Here is a 27102-nt window from a genome sequence, read left to right on the forward strand (position 1 = left end):
CATGTTTGAGCAACAGCTGTTAACCCCTTAGCATTCCTAAGGTCTCTTTTTGAATGGTATTTGTATGGGTTGTACAGTGGAATGCTAAGGGGTTAAAAAAAAAGACATGTAATATGGTGTATAGTAGGCTACAGTAGGATTATGCTGATGGACTACTGCATTTGTACATTTTGTCAGAGTGCAGTGCGTTCTTTTCAACCAAATGTCATCTGGGTCAACATCACATGTCTACAAAGATCATCACATGTCTACAAAGATCAAATGTCACTTTCTCCTGAGAAGGTACAATCCAAAGAGGCCAGTGTCAACTTGGAAATGTCTTGGAAACTTTCCTTGAATAGAACGGAATGAGAGGGGTGGGCAGAAAAAAGATCTGATGTTATATATGAACACAAGGTCATTGGTGGAGCTGTCATTCAAACTGTGAACAGAAGAGAGGGAACAAGAGTGGATTAAAGAACTGGAAGACAGAGATTAAAGGACCAAAGGATATCAAATAAGGTACTGTGTGATTTTTTTTAATATGTACTTCAACCATGAGTTGTTTCTATCTATCTATCTATCTATCTATCTATCTATCTATCTATCTATCTATCTATCTATCTATCTAGCTAGCTATCTAGCTATGTGAGGGAAGAACAAAACACTAAACTAAACAAAATTATTTAGGAAAAAAGGCAAACTACAGCTACAGGTTTTATTTTATTATGCAAAAACAAATCCCTTGAAAAACAAAAAGCTCACAGGAAAAAGCATACATTGACTACAACATAATCAGTTATTAATTTTTCATTGGTTCTCTCGTTTTGGCATGGGCTCATAGTTTCTTTGTATGCCAAAAATGATATATGCACAATTTGGCATGATTCATTGTGTTATCACAATTAAAAACAATTGACTCCAAGCATGCAATATGCTTACAAAATCTTTAATACGTTTTTAATCATATTTGAAAAGAGGCTGAAGAAGTACATTTACTTTTAGGCTGGACATAGCTTTTGGTCACTACTGTAGATTGTGTGTTGTGTCACTCCAGCTCTCTGTTGAAAATGAATGGAATCATGTCACTTTGTCATTGTGTCATCTAAGTAGGCTGCTCAGTGTGTGGTCATGATGGACAGGGATGTGGTCTCATTTCCTGAACTGCAGTGTTTTAGGGAGAAAAATAAATAAATAATTCAACCTTCATCTAAATCTAAATCTTTTTGTCTCCTTCCACAGAATTCAAAACAACAACATTGAAAAATGTTACAAAAATGACCTGTAAACCCAAACAGTATAACTAACTTATAATGGAAAGTACCTTTTACTCAAAATATGCCAAAAAGTTTAACTTGGCTAACTAATATTTTTGAGTTCATTCAGCATCTATCAGAGATTTAAGTTAACACTAAATATTTTTGTTTGAGTTTTTACTACTCCGCTTAAGTTTAGAGTTCAGGGAACTTGAAAAAAAAAAAAATAGATTCAACCATAACCAAATATTTTAATGTCAAACACATGCCCTCTAGTGGCGTTTTTTTTTTAAACAAAATGTGACGTCATCTCTAAAGGTGCACTCAGACGCTTTCATATATTTTAAATAAACTGAATTGTTTCATTGTTTCAACTTATTTCTTTTTTAAGTTTAATTGAAACTGGGCTGTGTTTTCTATTTCCCAGCATGCTATGCCCATGGCACTTGAAAGGGAGAGTAAATGCTAAAAATTAAAGTAAATGCTTTTTTGTGCAAGATTAATGTTAAGTGTGAGATTTAGTAGTGATTAATGGTGCGTTCAAGTCATGTCGGAAAGATCGTATTTACGAGCAGAACTGACATGAATGCCACCACAATGTCGTAAATACCAGTGGGAAGCTCGTAATTTTCTTTAAGCTCCGATCTGTACGAGTTGGGGGCGTGTCAGTCAGAAACATGGCGAAATACCACAATATTACAGGTATTTAGCAGTGAATTGTCAGGCTTTTCTATTTACACACAAAGTAAGCTGATTCCCAGCAAAAAATACAATAGCATCACAGTATAAAAATGTAATATGCAACAATAAAGTTTACAACAGCTTCATAAATTAATTAAAAAACATAAAAAAGCAACATACAACTAATGTACATTATTTGCTCTACATTTTCTAGAAGCAGAAGTGTTGTAATTTTGTGTAATTAATTTAGAGAAGGCACACCGCCATCATACTCCGACGAAAGTGACTTGAACGCACCTACCGTCGTACACACGATTTCCCACCTCGTAAATACGAACTTCCCAGGAAGACTTGAACGCACCATAATATTTTGTTATGCCAATGGACCCTTCGCTAAGCCCTGCCCTCCTTAGTTACTGTTGCTACGCCTGTCAAGCTTTCGCGTCTGGCAAGACATTTACAGTATGTATGCACCGGTGTCAGACATTTTCAAGGAGATAATTAGTCATTTTTGGCTAACAGGTGAAACATCTGAGAGAGCAAGACAAAAGGGACTGCAGTATGCATTCGAGGGGTATATCCACAACATAATATGCAACCGATTAGAAAATAATTTGATCAAAATTGAAGCTAAAGCTCCCAGCGCGAGCAGCAGCCACCTCAAATGCTAACCATTCAAATGGGAAACACACAATTTATTGAGGAAAAGCTTTGTTCATCCACAGCAGGTTAAGTGAAATTTGTGAAAATAACCTAATAATTATAAATCAAACCGCTTATCCATAAGTCTTGTGGAATAAACACAAGACGTTAGCCTGACCACTTTGCAATGATAACATTCTCCCGCTTATATTTTTAGCACGCCAGGCTAACGTAACTCCGTCTTGCCTTTAATCATATTATTTCACGTTCAAATATATGCATTATGAACAAAGAACCGTCATTATTTAGCTAGCTAACCTACCCGTCAGATTGTCCTACCCGGGCTTACTGCATATGCATACATCACTATTACATCACTGTTGTCATGATAAATAACACAAAATTACTGTATATGCATTATTATAGGGTAGGTTCAGGGGTGGGGTAGGTGTAGATGTTAATAAAGCCATAGACCATCACGCTGGAAGCACAATCTGATAGGTAACGTTAGCATTTTTCGGATTTTGTCAGATTTTACTAACGTTACCTACTGTTTCGATGGGAGGTAGCAAAATCTTACAGGGCAGCACAAATTGTCAGAACACCGGCATTTCTCCACTTGGGTTTTAGGTGTCGGGAAGGGAAAAAAAATTCCACCACCCCGTCCAAACTTTTAGGATACCGGGTATCAGGTTAACAATCCATAAGCACAACGCTTCGGCATGTTCCCTCGCTCGAAAGCTTGACAGACCTCCCGCGCCTAGTAACGGTTGCTAAACCACGATTGGCCTGTGGCAGTTTTCGGGCGTGGCTTAGCGAACGGTCAACTCAGAAGAGTTTCTGTTAATGTGGGTTTTTGGAGGGTTACCATGGTGACAAGCGATGCATGCGGTTTGGTTTAAATGGTAACAAATTAGCAAGTTAGCCTTTTCTGAATTAGCTTGTTAAAGCTATCAAATTTTACACTAATAAAAGTATTTAAATTGGGGTTACATGATAATTTTAAGATGAATGTATGAGTACCGAAACATTTCAAGGTAAGAACAATTTAAAAGTATGAGTAGCATGGGGCACAATCTAACGCGTGGTTACACATGGTTTAAATACTTCCACACACGCTAGCATGAAGAAATTTAGCGTATTTACTATATCAACAATATATAGAGAAACAATTGCGCCAAAAATCAAAAATCTTTGGTAGATATCACTGAACATTTATTTAATAATAGCAAAAGTGAATGTATAACTTAAGCTAATTTTTACCTATATTTTTTGTGTTTATTTAAAATCTGATATTATTTTAATCTCCAATCTCTTGTTTAGCAGTTTGGGTAGTTCTTTAAGACTTCACTAACTATCAGAAGACACTAACCAGGTTTAAATTACAGTTGCGGAGATAGGGTTCGTTGTAACACTGCGTTACTGTCATGATCACGTCTGTTCCTGTCAGATCCCGGACTACATTTCCCATGATCCTCCATTGCTCATCACCTGCACTCACTTCACAATCACTCCACACTAATCACCACACCCAGCTGCCACTCATTACCAGGACTATAAAGGACTGTCACACACACCACCTCACCGCGAAGCCTTGATTACTCCTGTATCATTTCCGAGCATTATTATTCCTGTCTGCCTGTCTGTTACCGTTACTGCCTGTTCCTGTTCCTGTTTCTTGACCCGTTGCTGCCTGTCCTGACCCTTGCCTGTTATACTGTTCTGTGAATGATATCCGCCTGTCCTCGATCTACTGCCTGTACTCTGATTACTATTCTGCCTGTTCTTTACTGTTCCTGTTTGTTCCTGTTTTGACCCTGCCTGTACGACCACTCTACTTTAATAAAAGCTTGCACATGGATCTCCGCCTGAGTCCCGCTTCGTTACAGATACAATGTGCCCCACTATTATTCTATACAGTTATGATACAACTGGCAAAATCAACTTTTATGAATTTCTGTTGATAAACTATGGAAAAAAAAAAAAAGTGAATAAAGACTGAGAGGAACCTAAACATCCAGAAAATATTATTTCAAGAAATGTTCAGCATTGGTACTGGCTTGTCTATTTATCCCGTGTTCTGTGAGAGCTGTGAGTGTAGGGAAGAGAGTGTTTTGTTCAGCTCTGTGTTTTTCTGAATGTCTAAATATATTTCTTCATCTGTTTGCTTGCTTTGTTTTGACCAGTGCTGTAGACCTGTGTTTTACAGAGTGTTCATTGTCAAACTACAAAATTATTTAAATTTGAATTTCTACAAAAAATGCTATTTTATATGAAAAAAATAATTATTGTCTTTTATTGACAAAATATTTTAATTTGTCATGTATATTTTTTTAATTCAATCACATAACATTTTTAGCTGTCAAATGGTCATGTTGCAATGTGCCCCATCACATGTTACAATGTGCCCCACTTATGAGGCATGTTGTGACATTTCACTTCTCTTCTTTCGGGGTAAATAAAGAAAAACTTATACACCGTAATAATGAAGTCAACTTTTGAGGTTTTTGTACATTTTTCTACAGTTTTGGATAGTAATTCCTTCTGATGTATTTGGTAACACTTAAGTAATTACTAGTGGGTTACCGTGATGTTAAATTTAGAACACTGATCCAAATAATTAGTAGTTCCATTAGAAGGATGTAGTAACTTTTGAGTTATAACATCAAACATCATAAGTCTACAATGACTTCAGTAGGTAGAGAGTTATCATGTTTCTCACTTTAGAATACTGATCCAAATAATTATTAATTCCTTCTGAAGGATTTGGTAATACTACATATAGTATTATAGTAATAATAATAAATAGTAATGGTAATAAAGTTACCATCTTCACTTTAGATACATTATGCATTATTCACATTAATTATGAACCTGTATAGTAGCTCTTAGTAGTTCTCTATAAGGTATGAAAAAAAATAGTAGTTACTTATTAGCTAATAGTGAACTAAGCGCTTTTACTTACTAATTCATTAATCAGAGTTATTGTTAGTTAATAGTAGTTACTAGAATGTTACAAATGCATTATTACTCATTTGTTCCTGTGTAGTTATTCATTAATGAAGGATCAGTATTCTAAAGTGTTACCGATTTACACAAACTGAGAAAGTCAAAAAGTGTTTGGTTGTGCCCCACAATGCCAGTTCTTCTTACCTGAACTTTGAATTTTTTTAACTTAAAAATTTTGAGGCAACTGATTGTACTTTAGTGTACTTAAAACTTTGAGTTGCATTAAATTAAGATGAACAAAACACTAAATATATATATTTGATTTAAAATAATGTTTATTTGTAATTTACAGTTATTCAAAAAAATAGCTATGCTACTGATGATATTTAAGTTTGCAAACTTACAAAAATAGAGGTATTTAGTTGCCTCAAATTTTTTGAGTTAGTAACACTTATTTACAGTGCACATATTATTCCAATAAAATGAAATTTCAGGGTTGAAGTTTGTGTCAGACACTGGTCAATGAGTCAATGGGTCCCATCAAATGTTTGGTTACCCATATTCTCAAAAATATATTTTTTAGTGTTCAGCAGAAGAAAGAAATTTAAACAGGTTTGGAACATCTTGAGAATGAGTAAATGATGAAATAATTTTTTGTGACCTATCCCTATAATTACTTAAAGAAATTACTGTTTAAATACAAAGAAAAAATACTCTGGGTGTAAGTAGAACACATTCTTATGAATCTTAATTGTTTTTTAATCGTTATTTTTATTATGGGGCTGCAGTTTGAGCTGATTTAGTATTATTCAAAAGTGTACGTTAAACAAGGATTTGAGTCTTCTTGCATAATAAATTACACTATTAGGCTATTAGACTGTTTTATGGTCATTGGAAAAACTACCACAGCTGTCACTGGTCTCCTCCTTCTCCAAAAAAAAAAAGTGCATGCCGTCCCTGATTAAGCTGTCTTATTTGAGTTTTGCACGTCTGTTCTGTTATCTGCAGGTTTACACCAGAAATTATCTGAAGCAGAATACACAGAGACACTATGACTGCAAACGGTTGTGAACACCGTGAGAGGGTGCTGACGATGGACACTATGAACCCCAATATTAAGCGTGTGGAATACGCTGTTCGGGGTCCCATAGTCCAGAGAGCAGTTCAGATAGAAAGAGAACTCAAGATGGTGAGTGTCAGTTCATCTACTCATAAAATCATTGAAATTTTATTGGCTGTTCATAAACAAAGAGTATTATTATCTTGTTGTCAGAAACAGCCATGCAATGCAATCAGATCACAAAATTTGTTAAAGTCGCTTTTAAAAGTCGACGTGCGGTGCACACCATACAGCCTACAGTTTTTTTTTTTTAAATGTATGAAAACACTGATGACAATCGCTACAAGCGATTCACATAGTAGCCTAAGCCTATGACCTCATTGCAGGTTTAGTTCAGATATTTTAGTTATCATAACAAAAATAATAATTAGTTATTATTTAAATCAACTCATGTGTTAATGATAAGCATGACAAATCGTGTAACATCCTGAAAGAATAAAATGCAGCCTGAAGGAGCATTGAAAGGAATAAATAAATGTCCTACTAATGACTATTGAAAAATAAGATCAATAAAACTTTATCAGACATTTTAAAGTCTGTGTGTGAAGTTGTTGAATGACTGGACCGAGGCAGCAAGGCAGCTATAAGTTTCAGACACAGCAAATGAGTCAAGGAGATACTACTGTTTTCAGTGTTGGTGCAATCGGTTTGCAGTAAATTCTGTTGTTAAATCTCTGCGAGTGCTGTGAGTGAGAAGCATGAAGCTGTCATTCAGTGAAAGAGAACTTTTAATAAAACCTTTTTCTATAACTTTATAATGTCAGTAGAGTGTTTGAAATAACTTCCTTTTGTGATTTGATGTGGCTTCTTATTACATAATGAGGCAGAAAATATATTATTTATTATAAATATATTATATAAAGGCTTTTAAAAAAAAAAAATAATTTAGTATCATAAAAAATACTACATAAATATATAAAATAATTTAATATATTTAATATTTAATAATTTAATATTAAATATATTAATTTAATTTTAATAAATATATAAAAATTAAATTAATATCGCATTCTACTTTATACTTATAAAAATACCAGAGATGTCTTAGAACACATAAAAATCTGTTTTTCACAGGTGTGAGTTGTGTGACATTTAAAGGGTTAGTTCACCCAAAAATGAAAATACTGTCATATTACTCACCCTCATGCCGTTCCACACCCGTAAAACGTTCATTAATCTTCGGAACACAAATTAAGATATTTTTGTTCAAATCCGATAGCTCCGTGAGGCCTTCAGGAGTAATGCCACGTCCTCTGTCAAGATCCATAAAAGGTACTAAAAACACATTTAAATCAGTTCATGTGAGTACAGTTGTTCAATGTTAATATTATAAACCGACGAGAATATTTTTGGTGCGCCAAAAAAACAAAATAACGACTTATTTAGTGATGACCGATTTCAAAACAATGCTTCAAGAAGCTTCGAAGCGTTATGAATCAGTGTATCGAATCATGAATCGGATCGCGGTTCAAACCCGCCAAACGGCTCAACTCACGTCACTTTGGCGCTCCGAACTGCAGATTCGATACACTGATTCATAACGCTCCGGTGCTTCCTGAAGCATTGTTTTAGTACCTAGTATTGTTTTTTAGTACCTTTATGGATCTTGACAGAGGAACCACCTTTTGCATAGATAGCATTTATTTTAATAAAAATGAAAATAATGCTCTAAAAGTAGAAATAAACTGTGAACAAGTGTTTAAAAATATTAAAAGTGTTATTGGGTAGGATTACGGGAAGGTGTAGGGAGGGTTTTTATTCTCCAAATAAGGCAGCATCCATTTAATAATTTTAATAAATATAATCATTTACACTCTATGGTATTATTGCATCCTGTTAATGTACAAAAAAACTGAGGTGCAAATAATATCTGCCAATATAAGTGAAGTTAATAAACGTAAGTTTGTATGTTGTTAGTTCTTTCAGCATCCCTCCTCCTCCCCTTCTCCTCCTTTTTGTACAATTTTGCCTGTTATAGGGGGGGCAATCGGATTAGCATCTGTCGCTATTTGCACTTTGTGTAAATAGTATGCATCTATAAAACGGCCTCTGGTCTCCTCTCCTGCGTATAGCAGCGTTATGTTTTTTTTATTTTTATTTAGATGTTGGATGGCTAATGTTGGAGGCTTGCCTTAAAGCAGCTTTGCTTTGTGAGGGGGCGCCCTTTTGGCATTGAGTATGAATAAAACATACATTACATGTGTTTATTGCTCAATAATGCTCATTTCTCCCTATTTTGGGTAAAAATAGGAAAAATATATTTTTTAAAAAGCCCTGAGGTATATTTTTTAATAAAGGCATCTGATGAGAAGTGTAGTTTTTGATTTTGCATACCTCCTAACAAAAATTAAGAAATTGTCACTATAAGATGTTTTTTATAACAAAACTGGGGTCAAAACTTGAATTTCAAGCCTTAGACCTTTCTAATGATTTATAGTTTAAGATATAAAATCTAAAATATATTGTTTAAGATTATAGGTTAAGAAATAAAATAACTTTTTAAAATGGCAATGGCAGCATATGTACTCTATATTTTTATGTTTACTCTCTACATTTTATGTTCTTGTTTCATTACATTGCTTGAAAGCTAGACATTTGTGTGATATCCCTGCAGTGTTCTAGAAAGCAAACGGTACAGTTTATCTTTGTTTGTTGGCTATCTGCTGTCAGACAGTTTCTCACAGATGAGAATCTCTTATCTGCTGCAAGCACATGTTCTATAACATGTATGACTCCTCGTGCTTCTTAAATATTTTATTTTTTAAACATATCTTGAGTGATTATTAAACATTGATACACATCATATTTTATGGATAAACAATTTGGTTATTAAAACACTTTTTGATCCCATGGTTTCTCTTGAAGCCAACACAGAAGTGACTTAAATTGCAATTCATTGACTGGCCGCTAGAGACAGGCTCCAAAATGAAGTTAAATCTGTATTTTCTCTCCTAAAACTTCTGCACTATTTTGAAAAATTATACTTTGGACGCAAGCTCATTTGTTTGTGAGAGTCAAATGTACAGGTGCTGGTCATATAATTAGAATATCATCAAAAAGTTGATTTTTTTCACTAATTCCGTTCAAAAAGTGAAACTTCCCAGAGTCTGGAGGAAGAGAGGAGAGGCACACAATCGATGTTGCTTGAGGTCCAGTGTAAAGTTTCCACAGTCAGTGATGGTTTGGGGTGCCATGTCATCTGCTGGTGTTGGTCCACTGGGTCAACGCAGCCATATACCAGGAAGTTTTAGAGCACTTCATGCTTCGTTGCTGCTGAACAACTTTATGGAGATGCAGATTTCATTTTCCAACAGAACTTGGCAACTGCACACAGTGCCAAAGCTACCAGTACCTGGTTTAAGGACCATGGTATCCCTATTCTTAATTGGCCAGCAAACTCACCTGACCTTAACCCCATAGAAAATCTATGGGGTATTGTGAAGAGGAAGATGTGATATGCCAGACCCAACAATGCAAAAGAGCTGAAGGCCCCTATCAGAGCAACCTGGGCTCTCATAACACCTGAGCAGTGCCACAGACTGATCGACTCCATGCCACGCCGCATTGCTGCAGTAATTCAGGCAAAAGGAGCCCCAACTAAGTATTGAGTGCTGTACATGCTCATACTTTTCATGTTCATACTTTTCAGTTGGCCAAGATTTCTAAAAATCCTTTCTTTGTATTGGTCTTAAGTAATGTTCTAATTCTCTGAGATACTGAATTTGGGATTTTCCTGAGTTGTCAGTTATAATCATCAAAATTAAAAGAAATAAACATTTGAAATATATCAGTCTGTGTGTCATGAATGAATATAATATAAAAGTTTCACTTTTTGAACGGAATTAGTGAAATAAATCAACTTTTTGATGATGTTCTAATTATATAACCAGCACCTGTATACGATCGATCGCATACAGTTTTACAACATAAGCGCTGCTCAGATTGCATAATTTCTTGAATTATGATGGAAAACAGAACATTCCAAAGAAATGTGATGAAAACAATGGACAATATATCAATATTTCATGGATTAACGCTTTTCTGGACAAAAAGTGATGTTGGATGTTTTTTAATGGATGCTCATGGACATTTTACCCAAGTGCGATGGATTGGATTCATCTCACAATCGCTATTTCATTACTAAGACATGAAGTCCCGTTTTGATTTCGCGTGTTGTCATTTGCAAATTACAATATTACTGTTGCTGGAGCATCTATATCGTAAAACAGACACCATAGACTGACAGTAAACCTTTAGAACTTTCAAATGATAACTTGTTATCTTTATTAATAATTTAGATAGTATCTAAGATAGATAGATAGCTCCTTAGCCTGAGCTAACTTGGTGATGTGGAGCTAGACGGGCGTGGTTTCAGCAACTAGGCACCTTAGTTCAAACCACGTCCTGCCTCTATTTTCAGTTATCTGGGAGCGATGCGCGGTAACGGGCTGCCAAGATGGCGACGGCCAAAAATTCAGAAATGCTCTTCAGAAAACTATGGGTGATGTCACGGACACTACGTCCATATTTTTTTACAGTCTATGGTCCCATCCCGATTCTTTTCCTCCACCTGTAGACGTGAAGACAACACCTCCCATGATTCTGCAAAATCAAAGCGTCATCAAGCTACGCCTTTGTTTTGAATAAGTGACCTCTAGCAGCGAAAATTTACATATTGTGCCAAATTTGCCTAATTTACTTGTTTTACAGATATTATTTCTCCCTTTTTATTAAGTAAATGTTTAATAAATTTATGTTCAGAGGAGATGCACTCATTTATGCTGTGTGCTATATAGATTAAGAGCTGCAATTCCGGCTTTTAAGCCATTAAACTTCTCTTTTTTGTGTGACACCAAAGGACCAAATGATATGATTCCATATAATTCATACATTTATGTACACCAAAGCACCCATTAAAAAAAAAAAAAAAAAAAAATCACAGTGTATAATATATGCGACAGCAAAGAGCTTATTTACATTTTAGACAATTCAAGTTGCGATGCTGAACAGGAGCACATGGAGATGCCAAAAAACCTAAACCAGCCACCCTGACCTGCATATATACTAAAGAACACAGCAACATACACAGGACAAATCAAAATATTATCCTGAATGTGTGTGAAAACAACGTGAATGTACTGAAATGTGTCTGTGCATAAATACACTGTGCAATAAATGCGTCGAGAATGCTCATACATGATTTGTTTGCGCATCAATATAACGGACTCACATATGCTTAATGCACGACTCCTGTACGTCACCGCAATAGTCTTTTCTTTGATTGCAATCCTCATCCATCAAAACTTTCATAGCAAGACGCTGGTTTGCTTTATACAGCTGAGAAACATAGTTTGCATATCATCTGGCCATACAGCGGTGGGATGTTTTGATGTTCCATTCAGACAGGAACACCATGCTCACCAAGCAATTATTTGATCAAAATTACTGTAAAAACAGGAATATTTTGAAATATTAAAATGTAAAAATACCTGTTTTATAGCCATTACTCCAGTTTTCAGTGTGACATGATGCTTTAGAAATCATTTGAATATGCTTATTCACTGCTTAAAAAACAATTCTTCTTATTATCAATGTTGAAAACAGTTGTGCTGCTTCACACACACACACACATATATAATATAATACAATATATATATAATTGTAATGAACTGCTCTGAGACTTGAAGGTTGAGGATCCAAACGCAGTAGTTATTCAGAGGGTAATCCACAATCATAATCCAGAAAGCCAGGCAAAGGTCATTCACAGGAGTGGGCAGTCCAAACAAAGATATCTAGGGCACTGGCAAAAACAGGGAAATCCAGATGTAATACAATGTAGTGATGTGATATTTGAACCGAGGCTTCGGAGCTTGTGTCGAGCATAAATAGGCGTGCCAGATGAAGCCTCGATTTGAGGATTTGTATTGGTAACGTAGAAATTACGTGACCAATGACAAACGAAGCCTCACTCACTCTCTGTCCAATCACGTGCGCGATTCACTTTGCGTGTCAGAAATTAATTTATCACAGAGAGAAATTCAACACACACACGCACTGTGAGGGTTTTATTTGAGCACATAACATGAAACTATCTATGGAATGTGTGGTGGCTGCTTTGTCCAGCAATCTTCTTTCACAAAGTTTGGGCTGCTTTATTTTTTACTAAACACCAGATGACGATGTTTTTGACACTCTCGAAGCTTTGAATCTTTTTCCAGAAAAATGAGGGGAAGCCTCAGCGCTTCATGAGGCTTCATTTGCCCATCACTAATACAATGAGACCATAAAACCAAGACATGGGAGAAACAAGATATAAAGGCTCAGAAATGCAGTAAATACAGACATGCAAGACCCTTACAAGACACTAACAAGGAAATGAGCAACAGCTGAAAGTAATCATGGTTGATAAGTCCGGGCACTGGGTTATGGGAAATGGAGTCCATGATATAAGGCAGTAGTCTGGAGAGGAGTGCCCTCTGGTGGCTATAAAGGGCACTCCAGCTAGTGATCATGACAATAATATAATACAATAACATATGTGGACCAGAAGGCTTTGTTTTTAAGATAATGCAATGAATTCTTTTAAGAAATAGTTGGATGAAAATTCTGTAATTGTTTTAAGAAGCCCTGTTGTAAATCTTCTGTACTTTTTTCTGTTTCTCTTTCTTTCATTCTCTTTGTTTTCCTACCTTTCCCATTAACTGCTCCATCAATGTAGGGCATAAATAAACCATTCACAGAGGTCATTAAAGCCAACATCGGTGACTGCCACGCTATGGGCCAGAAACCCATCACCTTCTTCAGACAGGTGTGTTTACAAGATATTGTGCATGTCATGCTGTATTCTAAGCAGTAGTTTCTGTACATACTGTACGTATGCTCCATTTATTTGTCAGGTCTTGGCATTGTGCTCTTATCCAGATCTTCTTGAAGACAGCAAATTTCCAGAAGATGCCAAAAGTAGAGCACACCGCATTCTCCAAGCTTGTGGTGGAGGAAGTCTCGGTACTGGAAAATGCTTTCAATTAGATGTTACATACTTTAAATAAACATGAAGCCAAATTTAACAATTTACCTATTCCCAAAACACTTTGGGCCCTATTTTAACAATCTAAGCACATGGTCTGAAGCACATGGCGCAGGTGCACTTAAAGCATGTCCGAATCCACTTTTGCTAGTTTAAGGATGGAAAAAATGCTCTTAGTGAGTCATGGGTTTGTTTTGGGCATAATGTGCAATAAACCAATCAGAGTGTCACCTCCCTTTGCCTTGTACCATGGCAGATTGCTATTTACATGGCGTAATATAGACACCCTCAACTTGACTGTTGTGTGTGAATTGCCACGATTAGTCAAATAATTAGCCAATTTCGACTGAGGGAGCCAACTGAGGGAGCCTGGCGAGGCCGAATGGCAGATGGTCCATGCTGGAATAGTGGGCGGTGGGGGCGTAGGCGAAGGAGTCTGGGAGACTGGTCGAGGAGAAGCGACGTCTGCCTAGGTATTGGCATAACTGTGGGCTCCTCTTGTCCAGGCGAAGACGGCTCCCAGCTGGCCCGAGGTGGATCCATGACACAGAGAGGGGAGATGGATCCAGAAGGACTGATGGGAGACGTTGGGTAAAAGGAATGGCTGAGGACCATAGAGGATAGCTAAACATAGTCCAATGAAAAGGGTTATGTCCACTAAGTTGGTCTGATGAGGTGGTGGGAGAGGGAGGCAGGGAGGGACTGACGGGACTGACAGGACTGAAGATGAAGAATCCATAGATTGAAGGGCTGAATGTGGTGCTGCCAGTTTTATGCTCTCAGTGGCAGGAGGGTGGGCAGGGCTCTCCTCCTGCCCTTGCGGAGAAGGCTTGAAGTCTGCGGTGGGCTCAAACTGTTTGACTCTGACCGTAAGGTTCTGGCTGGGCACCGGGGTTGGAGTGGGGCTGGTGGCACCCTCGAGGAGGTTCTCCGGACAACTGCTCTCGGGTGGCGATGTTAAGTCACGCACAGTAAAAACGTGCAGAGGCAGTCGTCCAGGAAGGTTGTCTGAGGTACCAGATCCACTTCCTCGAGGGAGTGATCTCCCCACTCAAGGCAGAGTAGCTTGACAGCAGGGAAATCCATGATGATGGAAAATACAAACAAAACAGACTGAAGAAGGGGGGGAAAAAAACATGAGCAAATGACTGTGTGATGATTAGGGTAGTGTCCATGGTGACAGATTGTGGCGGGGAAATAGAACAAAGGAACACATTGTTGCAAAGATCATTTGAAGAACACAACAGGCAATCTTGAAAGATGGAAGAAATAACCCAAGGATAACAGCAAAAGATAGCAGAAAACTCTTTGTTCATCCTATTACAATCAGAAAAACAATGGCCAAAAATGGTGTTCATGAAAAAACTACATGAAGGAAACCACTGCTGTCTAAAAAATATTGAGATATGTCTCATGTTTGCCCAAAACCACCTGGTGTTTCCACTTCAATTCTGAAAAATGCACTATGTTCTGTATAAAAGGGAAATAAGGCACTGCACACCACCTACAAAACTTTCTCCCAACTGTGAAGAATAGTGGTCGAAGCATCATAGTTCACACTGCTTTGCTGCCTCAATGCCTGGACACTTTGCAATGGATTTCAAAAGTATATCAAGAGATTTAACAGAAGAATGTTAGGACACAGTCCATGACTTTTAGCTTTAGAGAGGGTAGGTGATGCCAACAAGACAGTGACCCAAATCACAAGTAATATCAACTAAAGAATGGATGAAAAAGAGTCCTGACGTTAAGCCTATTCAGATGCGGTGACATAACCTAAAGAGGGCTGTGCTTTCAAAACACCCAGACATATTGATAAACTGGTCCACTGAGAGGGATGGTCATGAATACTTAGAAATAGGATTGGATTGAACTTTATTGTCCAGTCTGTTTTCACAGAGAGGAAATTTTTCTTTGACACTGTAACATACATTCACTACTTAGAAATGACATCACACATCAACAACACAATTCTATAATTAAAAAAATTAAAAATATCAACAGCCATTCTATCATTTCAATTAAAATACTGTACGATTCAAGATAATCACTGCCAATGGAAAAAAAGATCTTTTATAGACATTTTTTCTAGCCAAGGGAATTTTTAGTCTACGTCCAGATGGGAGCAATTCAAAAACAGAGTGAAGAGGATGTGTGTTATCTTTAAAAATCGCAATTGCCATTTTACCCATGAAATGATCGAACAAGCTCTGAAGTGGCTGTTGTTTTTGTCCAGTAATCTTATTTGCTTGATTAATTATTTGTGAGAGTTTGTTCTTTTGTTTTAATGTTAGATTGCCGTACCATGAAACAATATTATATGTGAGAATACTCTCTATCATTGATCGATATATAGAATAGAATAAATAGAATGGTAACACTTTGCAATAACGTTGCATTTGTTAACATTACTTACATACATAAGTAAACATGAATTAAAAATGAAAAATACTTCTAAAGCATATATTAATGTTAGTTCATGCTAATTTCAACATCTACTAATACATAATTAAAATCAAAAGTTGTATCTGTTAATAATATTTAATGGACCTGAGCTAACATGAACTAACAATGAGCAGTTGTATTTGTTTTAATTAACAAAGATCAATAAATACTGTAACAAATATTTTGCTTATTGTTAGTTAATGTTAGTTAATGCATTAACTGAAGTTAACCTATGGGTTACCAACAGAATACTTTAATAGACATTGTGTTTGATACAATGATCAAGTTGTTGTAATTTTAACACTTGGCTTTTTGGATCTCTCAGGTGCTTACAGTACTAGTCAGGGAATTGAAATGATTCGGCAGGACGTTGCTCGCTACATTGAACGGCGAGATGGAGGAATCGCATGTGACCCTGACAACATTTACCTCTCAACAGGAGCCAGTGATGCGATCGTGGTAAGCAGATACAACAAACAGACTACAAGAAAAGTGAAGACGAAACAAAGCTAAAATGTAACATTCATTTTGAAAAGTGTGGCATTATGGGTATTGAAAAGCATTTGTGCCATTTCCTCTGCGCACATCAGGATTTATACGAAACAGATGTGCGCATCATCCACACACACTGGACAAAGGGTGTCAAATTCATTGCCAGAGTCCTGCGGAGTCGAGGTCCAAACCTGCTTCAACACTCCAGCCTGTAGTTTTCAAGTTATTCTAAGCATCTTGATCAGGTGGTTAAGATGTTTTAATCAGTGGAGCTAACTTTCACAGTGCTGTGGTCCTAAAGTAGCAAAGTTTGACACCTTTGCCTAGGACTGTGAAGGACTTTGATAAGCCCAGTGAACAAGAAACAAACTGAAAAGAACGATTCACAGCAATGCTTTTATTGAATTTGCTATGTTTAAAATAAAAATGCAACCCTCTTTAATGGAGTTTTGTAACCTTCATCCAGGCTTTAATACTCAATTCTGATTGGCTCAATTCTGATTGACGCGATAAAACCGTTAATTGTAGTCCCAGTCAGTTTAATCACTGTTTAAAATTAATTCACTGCCTTCACTGTAGCATAAGCACACACTTAAAGACAGTCACTCTCACACACACACACACACACACACACAGAGAGATCATACAGTGCACACACAGAAACATTCAGGAGTGCAGGAATTTATTGTCAGTACTGCCCTGTGATTTTATCAATAAAATAGCTTCTTTATTGAAAAGCTACATTATATTTCTCAGCAACCAGGTGGTAACATTGCTGGGTTTTTTTAAGTAAATAAATTCACATTCAATCTCTTACTATTGTTCATTCAAATAAATGTAATCTTATATTTTACTTCAGAATTCTAGATCTAATAACCTGTACATTAAGCAACTAATGAAAATAAACTGTTATCCATCCAGTCAGATTTTGTGTGGCAAACATCAGAAATAGCTTCTAATGTACTAAGGTTAATCCCCGTAACTGTCAAATCGAATTTTACAGCATTCCGGTTAGGGTTTACGTTCACACATAAGGCTCTTTTATAATTTTACAGAATCAAAGATCAGTGTGAATATATGATTCCCAGCATTTGCTGGCAGCCATGCTAGACCATGGTCCATCAGATTACAAATTGCACATGTGTAAGTCTAGACTCACAAATAATACCCGTACAAATAGCATTTATTTGTGCATCAAAGGGTTATTTCACCCAAAAATTAAAATTCTGTCATTTATTACTCACGCTCATGCCGTTTCAGACCCGTAAGAACACAAATTTAGATATTTTTGTTGAAATCCGATGACTCCGTGAGGCATCAAACCGCCAAACTGCTGAAATCACGTGACTTTGGTGCTTTGAACCACTGACTCGACACACTGATTCATTATGCTCCGAATCTTCCTGAAGCAGTGTTTTGAAATCGGCCACTTAATAAGTCATTATTTTGTTTTTTTGGCACACCAAAAATATTCTCGTCGCTTTATAATATTAATATTGAACCACTGTACTCACATGAACTGATTTAAATATGTTTTTAGTACATTAATGGATCTTGAGAGAGGAAATGTCTCACTGAGACATCGGATTTCAACAAAAATATCTTAATTTGTGTTCCAAAGATCAACGAAGGTCTTACAGGTGTAAAACGGCATGAGGGTAAATAATAAATGACAGAATTTTCATTTTTGGGTGAACTAAACCTTTAAAAAACACTTATTTCATGATATTTGCGTATTTGTGGATTATATTATGAGCAGAACAATGTTGATTTTTTTCGAGATTATCCTCACTGCAGAACACCAGATACAACTCCTCCCACTTTACATATCCCTAAACCTACCTGTCTCCGCCCCCTGGATATAAACCTACCCATCTCCACCCCCTGGATCTGGATCCAACTCCTCCCACTTTACATATCCCTTAATCCACCAGTCTCCGCCCCCTGGATCTCTCATGTTCTACAGTGAGGGGCTACTGCTTTTTTCCCCTGTGTCGAAGTTTATATTTATTATATTATATTATATTATATTATATTATATTATATTATATTACATTATATTAGTACACACTTTTCAGTGCCCTAAAATGGCCAGTAAAAATATCCAAGCATCTTTAAAATGATAGATTTACATTAGGAGCAAATCATATAGACAACATATCTGCATAGCAATGTATAATAAAGGGAATCATATGCAAATTAGGTCGTGGGTATTAAAAAAGCAATGGTCAGCTCTGTATGTATGGTTATTTCATGAAGGAGACAGTGTGGGGCATAAAGCTAATTTGTTTACGCATTTCCATTAATAGTGATTTATAATGTAGACTTGAATAAATTCTGGTGTACAAATGGCTTTATGAAAACTTATGTGTGTATTCATGAGCTACTTTTATGATTAAATCTGCATAAAGTTTTATTCATATTTATTCACTCTTTGTATTTTTGATTGTCATTGCATTAGAGAATGGAATATCAGAATTAGTTTTAAATATCTGTGTTTGTCTGTGTCAGACCATGCTTAAGTTACTAGTGTCGGGGGAAGGAATGTCTCGTACGGGAGTGATGATATCCATCCCTCAATACCCGCTGTACTCGGCTGCTCTGGCTGAGTTGGGTGCTGTGCAAATCAGTTACTATTTGGATGAAGATAACTGCTGGAGTTTGGACATCAATGAGTTACGTCGAGCCTTGCAGGAAGCAAAGAAACACTGCATCCCTCGAGCATTATGCATTATCAATCCTGGCAACCCCACAGGTGTGACAACAAATCTATCATCTTTTGTTATGGTGGCCAGATTGGGTTTGAAATATAATTTATTTGATATTAATCACTTTTTTATAGCTGCTGCCTTAAGCCTATAAAGCCCAATAGCTGTGCTGATATGTAGTACAACAGCATTCCTGCTCATGTGATGATGTTTATTATTGAATGGAAATAACATAATTGTTACAGTATGATGTGACATAATCATTTGGCTTCTTGATATAGCAGGACAACATACAGCAGTAGCCAAAAGTGATGTCTGGCCTAAGAAAGTTAACATCTTCACCCTTTATGCTGACCCTTATATTATTTAAAATTTGTGTTTTTTCATAGTAAAATGAAACCTGTAGCTGTGGCTTGCCTTCTTTTTGTTGCCAAATGTATAGGATCGTTAAAAACAAATATCCCCTCCGGACATCCCTTTTGGCCACTGCTGTATGTTCCTTTGTCACTGTGGGTGCTTCTCATTCCCTTCAAATTGTGCCTCATTTCTTCACTCTTTCATCTTCGAGTCCATGATGAAGGATGTATAAGTTGCCTAAATGCACCATGCAGAGATGAGAAGTGAGGAAACACTAGCCTCTTTTTGTTGAAACACAAATGCCTGAAATCGGAGGCAAATTGGTCCTCGTTCATGTGAGTGACAATAGCGTAGTGTGTATGATCAAAGACGCATTCTGAGAGAAGTGCCAGTGCATCGCCAATGCCCGTGAGATCTCTTGAACAAGAACCCTTGTCTCACGCATGATTTTACATTATTTCCTCTATCACTTTCTCACATATGTTTGGTTGTAAAACATAGTTTATAGACCAGACAGAACTTGTTGACGATTCTTCCTGTTGTGTAATGTGAAAAATGTTGTGTAATGTGCGACACCCTGTCACAGATCTGTCGTGTAATGTGCCCACAATAGCAACTAAATGGGGGACTACGGTGACTGGAAGGGGACATGTTTGGTTCACTCCATGTTATATTATTATAGGCCAGTGGTGTGCAGTGGTATTTTAAAATGAGAAGGTAAAGTCCTCAATGTTTTTATATATATCAAATGTAAATGTATGTCCCTGTTACACAATTTTCCTGGTTAAATACGCATTACATAAAAAGAGAGACAAAATAAAATTCTATGTAATGTTCTGTTTATTAAAACCAATCATAAATCTCAGTTTTTAAGCATTTTTACATTTATTCCAAAATAATAACTAACATTAGTTAACAAAAATATATATATATTTATATTTATTTATATATATTATTTGTGAAATAATATTCAGCTTTTCTTTGTAATAGTCAATTTATTTTCAGCAGTCATCAAGCTTGTACACACTGGTCAGTGGTCACAGACACGAAAATGTACCTTTTATTTCACCATGCTGATTGCTCACTAAAACCGCATGCTTTATGCTGCGTTCACACCAAACGCGAATAGAGCGTCAAATTCGCGTCTACCGCGTCTAGTTTGCCGCTTGAACATTTTGAATGCATTCGCGCGTCTAGAGCGAAATAGACGCGCGTAAAAAACAAGAGTTTGAAGCGAAATTGACGCGCGTCCGAGGCGAGTGGGAGGGGCAAGTGCTAGGCGGTTGTCTGTTTGCAAGATGGCTGATGTTGATCGTGCGTTCATCGAGAGAGCTACCACTTTGTATTTGCTCTGGAGAGCAGAACAGCGGCGTAGGAGTCAGCGTCGCGGGAAGGCCGCGGGTCGATAAACGTGTACGTGATTTAAAAGTGAAATGTGTATTTACAACTTACCAGGTAGCCCAATCTCCTCACCGACACTCTTCCAAGCGAGCTCCTTTTTATTCCTGTCTGAAGTATGAACTTGTGTCATAAATCTCTGGGTGACTGCTCACTGATAATATCAGTCGTTCCTCCATTTTGAATGAGTGACTCCGAGCGGGCCTGCCGCCACAGCAGCAAGCAGGCTCCTGATTGGTTAACGCGGCGCGAATTTACGCCAAAGTTCAAATTTTTCAACTCGGGCGTCAGACGCGAATTCGCGTCAAACGCTAAATGCACAAAAAGCACCATTCGCGCGTAACGCGCGTATCGCGCGAAACGCTCAATTCGCGTCATTCGCGTCATTCGCGCGAATGAGGCGAATTCGCGTCTTCCGCGCCGCGCTAAACGCCTCATTCGCGCCGCGAGACCTCCAGACGCGCGTAAACGCGTCTTTACATTGACTTAACATTGAAATCATTCGCGCCAGACGCTCTATTCGCGTTTGGTGTGAACACAGCAGGGGTTCTGCTTTATTTGTGATCAAGGGAGGCACGAGAGATGCGGACTCCCTGCTGTAACTTCACCTGCGGGTGTCGCTGTTGGACAAAGTTTCTTCAGAAAAACAAGTGACTTTTACACGTTTTAATGTCAAATTTGTTTTATATTTGTAATACCGATTATTTTCTCATCCAGTTTTTTTGAGGAGGCACTGCCTCCCTTGCCTCCTCGTAGGAAATGCCCCTGTTATAGGCTTATCTATTTCTGATAATTCCAGGTTGCTATGGTCAATTTTACAAATACATCTTCCTTTGCGCACTGCTCCAGGTGCATGTTCGTGTGTGTTCAATACTCACTGCTGTGTGTGCACACTTGGATGGGTGAAATACAGAGCACAATTTCCTAGTATGGGACACCATACTTGGCTACACATGTCACGTCACTTTGATTCCTCTGTCCTTGTTTCTTTTCCTTGCATCCCTCCTTCACATTTTTGGAGGAAGGAAAGGAAATGTTGCACAATTTAAGAAATGAGAAGCACCCTGGCAGAATATGTAAATAATGGTTCATTTCCACCGAGCGGTACAGTATAGTACATTTTGGGATGGTAAACCCTGGTCAATTTACAGTTGGTGTAAATTTGGTTTCCACCACCAACAATACCCTTACTTGAAGGGCGTGGTGTATGCTGGAAAGTAGTGATCGACATCATTCTCACACGAAGAAGAATGTGACACAGTAAACAACAATGCAGGCCATACAGCAGATCTTGTTCTTGCTTCTCGGCACGTGGTTGTTTGTTTGCTGCGCGCCGACACGGTATGGTGTTTCTACTGTATACTTAAAAAATGATGCCTCTTGTGTTGTCATTCCTCTTGTAGCACTTGAAAGTGATGATCTCTGTCAACCAATCAACATTCTGCAGTGAGTCTAGCTCCACTCTTTAGGTACTGGTGCTAGGTACCCTAACGGAAGGGTCCCAAAAAAATGTACCGCTCGGTGGAAACGAGCCATAAGAAGAAATAATTGTTGTTGTAGTTGTGAAGGCTATGAACAATCATTGGGCTTGAAAACATCAAAATAATCTGGCAACGCTGCTTTCCTTTATTCGACAGGTCAAGTGCAAAGTCGGCAGTGCATTGAAGATGTGATCCGATTTGCTGCGACAGAAAACCTTTTCCTTATGGCTGACGAGGTGCATTTGTATGCTAGGCCTATACATATGGTTTTTAAATACATAAAACACACAATGATAATATTTCCAATATCCTCTGCTTTATCCAGGTCTATCAGGACAATGTTTATGCAGAAGGGTGTAAGTTTCACTCCTTTAAGAAGGTGCTGTTTGAAATGGGTCCAGAATACTCGGAGAAAGTAGAACTAGCTTCGTTTCACTCAACGTCAAAGTGCTACATGGGAGAGTGAGTGTCCAAAACAAGAGAAGCGCAAATAATCTTCATGTTATTTGGAAGAAGTATTCCATTGATAATGTTATAGAATTTAATGAATCTGTGTCCAGTTTGGACTCCTCCTAATAACTTTTTTTACTTCAAGGGTTAGATCAACTAAAAATTAAAATTCTGTCATCATTTACTCACCCACATGCCATTCCAAATCTATAAGACTTATGTTTATCTTTGGTACACAAGGAAATATATTTTGAAACCATTTCTCTTTCAGTTGAAAGCTTAAGCCATTACACCAAAAGTTGACACCTCAAAAGGTTCAAGACATCTGAAGAGACATGATCGCTTTATGTTGAACAGATGAATTTAGACTTTTATTCACATTTAAACACTGATCAACACACATACGAAGAGCTCATCAAAACAAATTTAAGCTGAAACACACTTACTTGTTCCAGGACCGGTGAGGTTTGTTCTTGAGTGTCACACAAGCACATTTGAGCAAGTTGTTGTTCCCCCATAAGTTGAAATGAAGGTTATGAGATGACGTGGAAAGAGCATACACAGATATCGTTAAAGTAACTATTTGGTTTGACCAAATAGTAGTGCCCTAAAATAGATCAAGTAAATAGTTACGCTCTAAACCTGTCTGTCTTGCTTCTTGAAGGTGTGGTTTTCGTGGTGGTTATATGGAGGTGGTAAATCTAGACCCTGAGGTGAAAATTCAACTCACTAAGCTGGTGTCTGTGCGGCTATGTCCTCCGGTGCCTGGTCAGGCTCTTCTAGATGTGGTGGTCAATCCACCTCAACCAGATGAACCCTCATATGACACATTCATCAAGGTCTATACCATCCCATTGATTGTTTCCTCTGTACCAGTTAAGAAACTGATCTGGCAAAGAAGAAAGTAATCAAACCTTTTCTCCATTGTCTTCAGGAACGCTCAGAAACTTTGGCCACACTGGCAGAGAAAGCCAACATGACGCAAGAGATTTTGAATCAAGTACCAGGAATAAAATGTAACCCAGTGCAGGGTGCAATGTACACTTTCCCATGCATCCACCTCCCACCAAAAGCCATCCTGGAGGCCAAGGTAGAATCGGCCTGTGTTCAGTTAAATCTAATTATTGTTCTTTTTTATGGGCATCTCTAAAGGTCTTCATTTCAAAATATTTCCCCATGAGAAATGGCCTACGCACTTTTTGTATCTTATTTTGTGAATACCCCAGAACACAAATCCATTTTTTAGGCTTTATTAGTATAAGACATGCAAAATATTTTAGTGAAGCAGAATATTATGCTCATGTCAGTATAACGTTAGAATCAGGTTCAAAAATTGAGCACCTATATTGTGAATATGAGAAGATGGTTTACATTAAGACCTACACATAAAAAGTGAAATGACAGTGAGTTAAAAGTAAATTATAGCAATATTTTCTTTGTTAAACCATTCCTTTCATTTTTTTTTTTTTTACTTGGTTGAATTAAACTATCATAAAATGAAACCAAAATCTAAAACAAACCAAAATCCCCTATCCTCTCAAATTTTAGGAGAAGGGACAATCTCCAGATATGTTCTACTGTATGATGCTTCTGGAAGAAAAAGGGATCTGTTTGGTTCCTGGCAGCGGCTTTGGACAGCGAGATGGCACCTACCATTTCAGGTTACTCTTCCTTTATACAATCAATATTAATAAAATCAGCCACTGATAGGTTCATGTTTGGTTATAATTAACAGTGAATTAACATCTGAAACAGTTATTTGAAACAGTGAAGTGAAGTCTGCGTGGGTTTTCTCTGGGTCAACCACCGGTTTCCCCTACAATCCAAAAACATGCAATATAGGTGAATTGGAGATGCTAAACTGTCTGTAGGCGTGTATGTGTAAGTCTCAAGCCATGTAATGAGGGTTGGGGAAAGACCTGGCTACCTACCCTGGAAAACTTATGCCAAGAAAATTCATGGACAGTCTCTCGTGTATGGCAAGAGATGGCCATAGAATGTGGTGTTTGGTATGTGTGTGAATGATAATTCATTTCCAAAATTATGATATTAATCAAAGTATTACACATATTCCCATAACAAAAATCATATCACTCAGCGAAATCTGGAAAATTTAGAAACGTGACTTAGAACACGATGTGTCGATTAATATGAAGGTAGGGAAAATAGTTACACCCTGAGCTAAATACAATGTGCCCTGAGCTGGCCCACTGTCGGGCTAAACCGTCGCCAGCCCAGCCAGTATGTTTTATTTTTCACTGTTGGGCTGACAACAGAGCTCTTTGGAATGTAATACAAATGCGTCAGTCGTTGCCTTGGTAACACAAGAATATAGATGGTATGAGATGTAAATAGTGACTGCATTATGGAGGATGATCATATATTTTCATTATTAACTTGTGTCTACTTCGCTCAAATAGCAACAACTGCCGTCAGTCTAAAAGTGTGGCTACGCACAATCTGCATTTTCCCCCATAGTCACACAGCCTGTTTAGTTAGGAACTATAGATACTATTAAAGGGTTAGTTAACCCAATAAAGAAAATTCTGTCATTAATTACTCACCCTCATGTTGTTCTACACCCATAGAAGACCTTCGTTCATCTTCAGAACACAAATTAAGATATTTCTGATGAAATCCGATGGCTCAGTGAGGCCTCTATTGCCTCACTGAGCCACCCCATCAATCCCTTTGTTCATTAACTGTGTACCTGTTTTGTGCATTCTTCTCCTACAGAATGACCATCCTTCCTCCAAAAGAGAAACTGAAGATAGTATTGGCCAAGATTAAGGAGTTTCACCAGCATTTTATGGACCAATACTCTTAACCCTGGCCATCTCATTTTTTTAACCAAATCCCCAATTTCACACATAAAGCTACATCACTTTTGAGATGTGCTCTGGGTAAATACCTGCAATGTGAACAAAGTCCTATCTCACAGCAAAATGTGAGGTGAACACTTTGAGTGTAGTCACAGGCTCTTGCATAAATGGCAACAAAAAACTAACTATGAAAATATTGATGCTATTTTACTAGTAGCATTTTAACACATAATTTTGTTAAGATTGATTCTTTTTTTGTTTGTTTGCTGTATTCTTGCAGTGTTAAGAAATGTAATATTGTAAAAATGGAAAAGACTGTTAGCGTTGAGTCTGTCAGCAAAATATGATTACAAAATATGATTGTACTGTTGGTTAATATATATACATAAAGATGATAAAAAATAAATTAAATGTACAAATGAATTAATTAAATACTTTACAAAAAACATGTGAACAGTGGTAAGAACACACCACGCATTGCCATTGCCAGCATTTCTGCCACACTCTTGGGGGGAAAAAAACATTCAGTGGTTCAATGTAGACCGCTAGGGTTCTTTAAAGAACCCTTTAGGCAAAAAAGGCTCTATAAGAAGAAATGTCTTAAATGATTACATAATACTTTCATGTTTAACATGTTAATTACATTTTTTTCTATTGATTTTAGAATGTTTACAGGCTGTTTATTTCATAAAATTGAATCAAAATGTATTAAAAATAATTTTTTCCAAAATTATACAATGATAGGACTGGGAACCAGAGGTGTAAAGAGAACCATACTTGAGTAAAAGTACAGATACCTTACAGTTAAAAAAATGCCTCTTCAATATGACAAAGAAGTAAAATAAGGTTAAGAAAAATGAATTAGTGCCTACTTGCAATGGATGTTCTTGTTTTAGCCTCATCACTGGCTGCAGGCATGTCCTCAACTCATAAATGAAACACCTGTGATTTAGCAACTTCCTGCTAATGCACTCACATTGGTGTAAAGCCTTGTTGACGAGTTTGGGTGAATAAGGGCAAAACGCACTGTAGATGGCGATATCACTTCTTCTGTAGCAGAAATAAACTTCTCATTCACTTTCAAAACCGATAGTTGAGCTAACTAGTGGTATCATAGTGGATTCATAGCTTTTAATAAACCAAGCAAACAGCCAGCGGTCATCTTAACTCACCTCACACCACAGGAAAATCTGATAATATAATCTGTTGATCAATCAAGATAATCAGGACTTTACCTAGGATTGTTGGAAGCAGAGAATTGGGCCTAAAATCATGTGTGTGCCTTAAGCCTTCAC

At 37.2% G+C, this 27102-nt stretch overlaps 1 protein-coding gene across 1 annotated transcript; it reads left to right on the forward strand.

The window, feature by feature from the left end:
• The first annotated feature begins 396 nt into the window (after positions 1 to 396).
• On the forward strand, positions 397 to 26553 carry si:ch211-217a12.1 (alanine aminotransferase 2-like). Its single transcript, XM_067369526.1, has 12 exons — positions 397 to 501; positions 6516 to 6696; positions 13346 to 13435; positions 13524 to 13632; positions 16425 to 16558; positions 19103 to 19346; positions 22692 to 22771; positions 22861 to 22997; positions 23650 to 23824; positions 23920 to 24075; positions 24534 to 24646; positions 25722 to 26553. The coding sequence occupies exons 2-12, from the start codon at positions 6559 to 6561 to the stop codon at positions 25810 to 25812; spliced, it is 1467 nt and encodes a 488-aa protein (XP_067225627.1). The 5' UTR covers positions 397 to 501; positions 6516 to 6558; the 3' UTR covers positions 25813 to 26553.
• Positions 26554 to 27102: the final 549 nt, after the last annotated feature.

This window comes from Chanodichthys erythropterus, chromosome 19 (genome assembly GCF_024489055.1).
Source record: "Chanodichthys erythropterus isolate Z2021 chromosome 19, ASM2448905v1, whole genome shotgun sequence".
Classification (NCBI taxonomy): domain Eukaryota; kingdom Metazoa; phylum Chordata; class Actinopteri; order Cypriniformes; family Xenocyprididae; genus Chanodichthys; species Chanodichthys erythropterus.

What these genes read in the sequence shown, in the direction of transcription:
- si:ch211-217a12.1 (XM_067369526.1), top strand. Translation starts at nt 6,559, where the DNA reads ATGACTGCAAACGGTTGTGAACACCGTGAGAGGGTGCTGACGATGGAC. An exon ending in TTTTCCTTATGGCTGACGAG is followed by an intron (nt 22,772 to 22,860) that starts GTGCATTTGTAT and finishes TGCTTTATCCAG; the next exon opens with GTCTATCAGGACAATGTTTA. An exon ending in TCAAAGTGCTACATGGGAGA is followed by an intron (nt 22,998 to 23,649) that starts GTGAGTGTCCAA and finishes TGCTTCTTGAAG; the next exon opens with GTGTGGTTTTCGTGGTGGTT.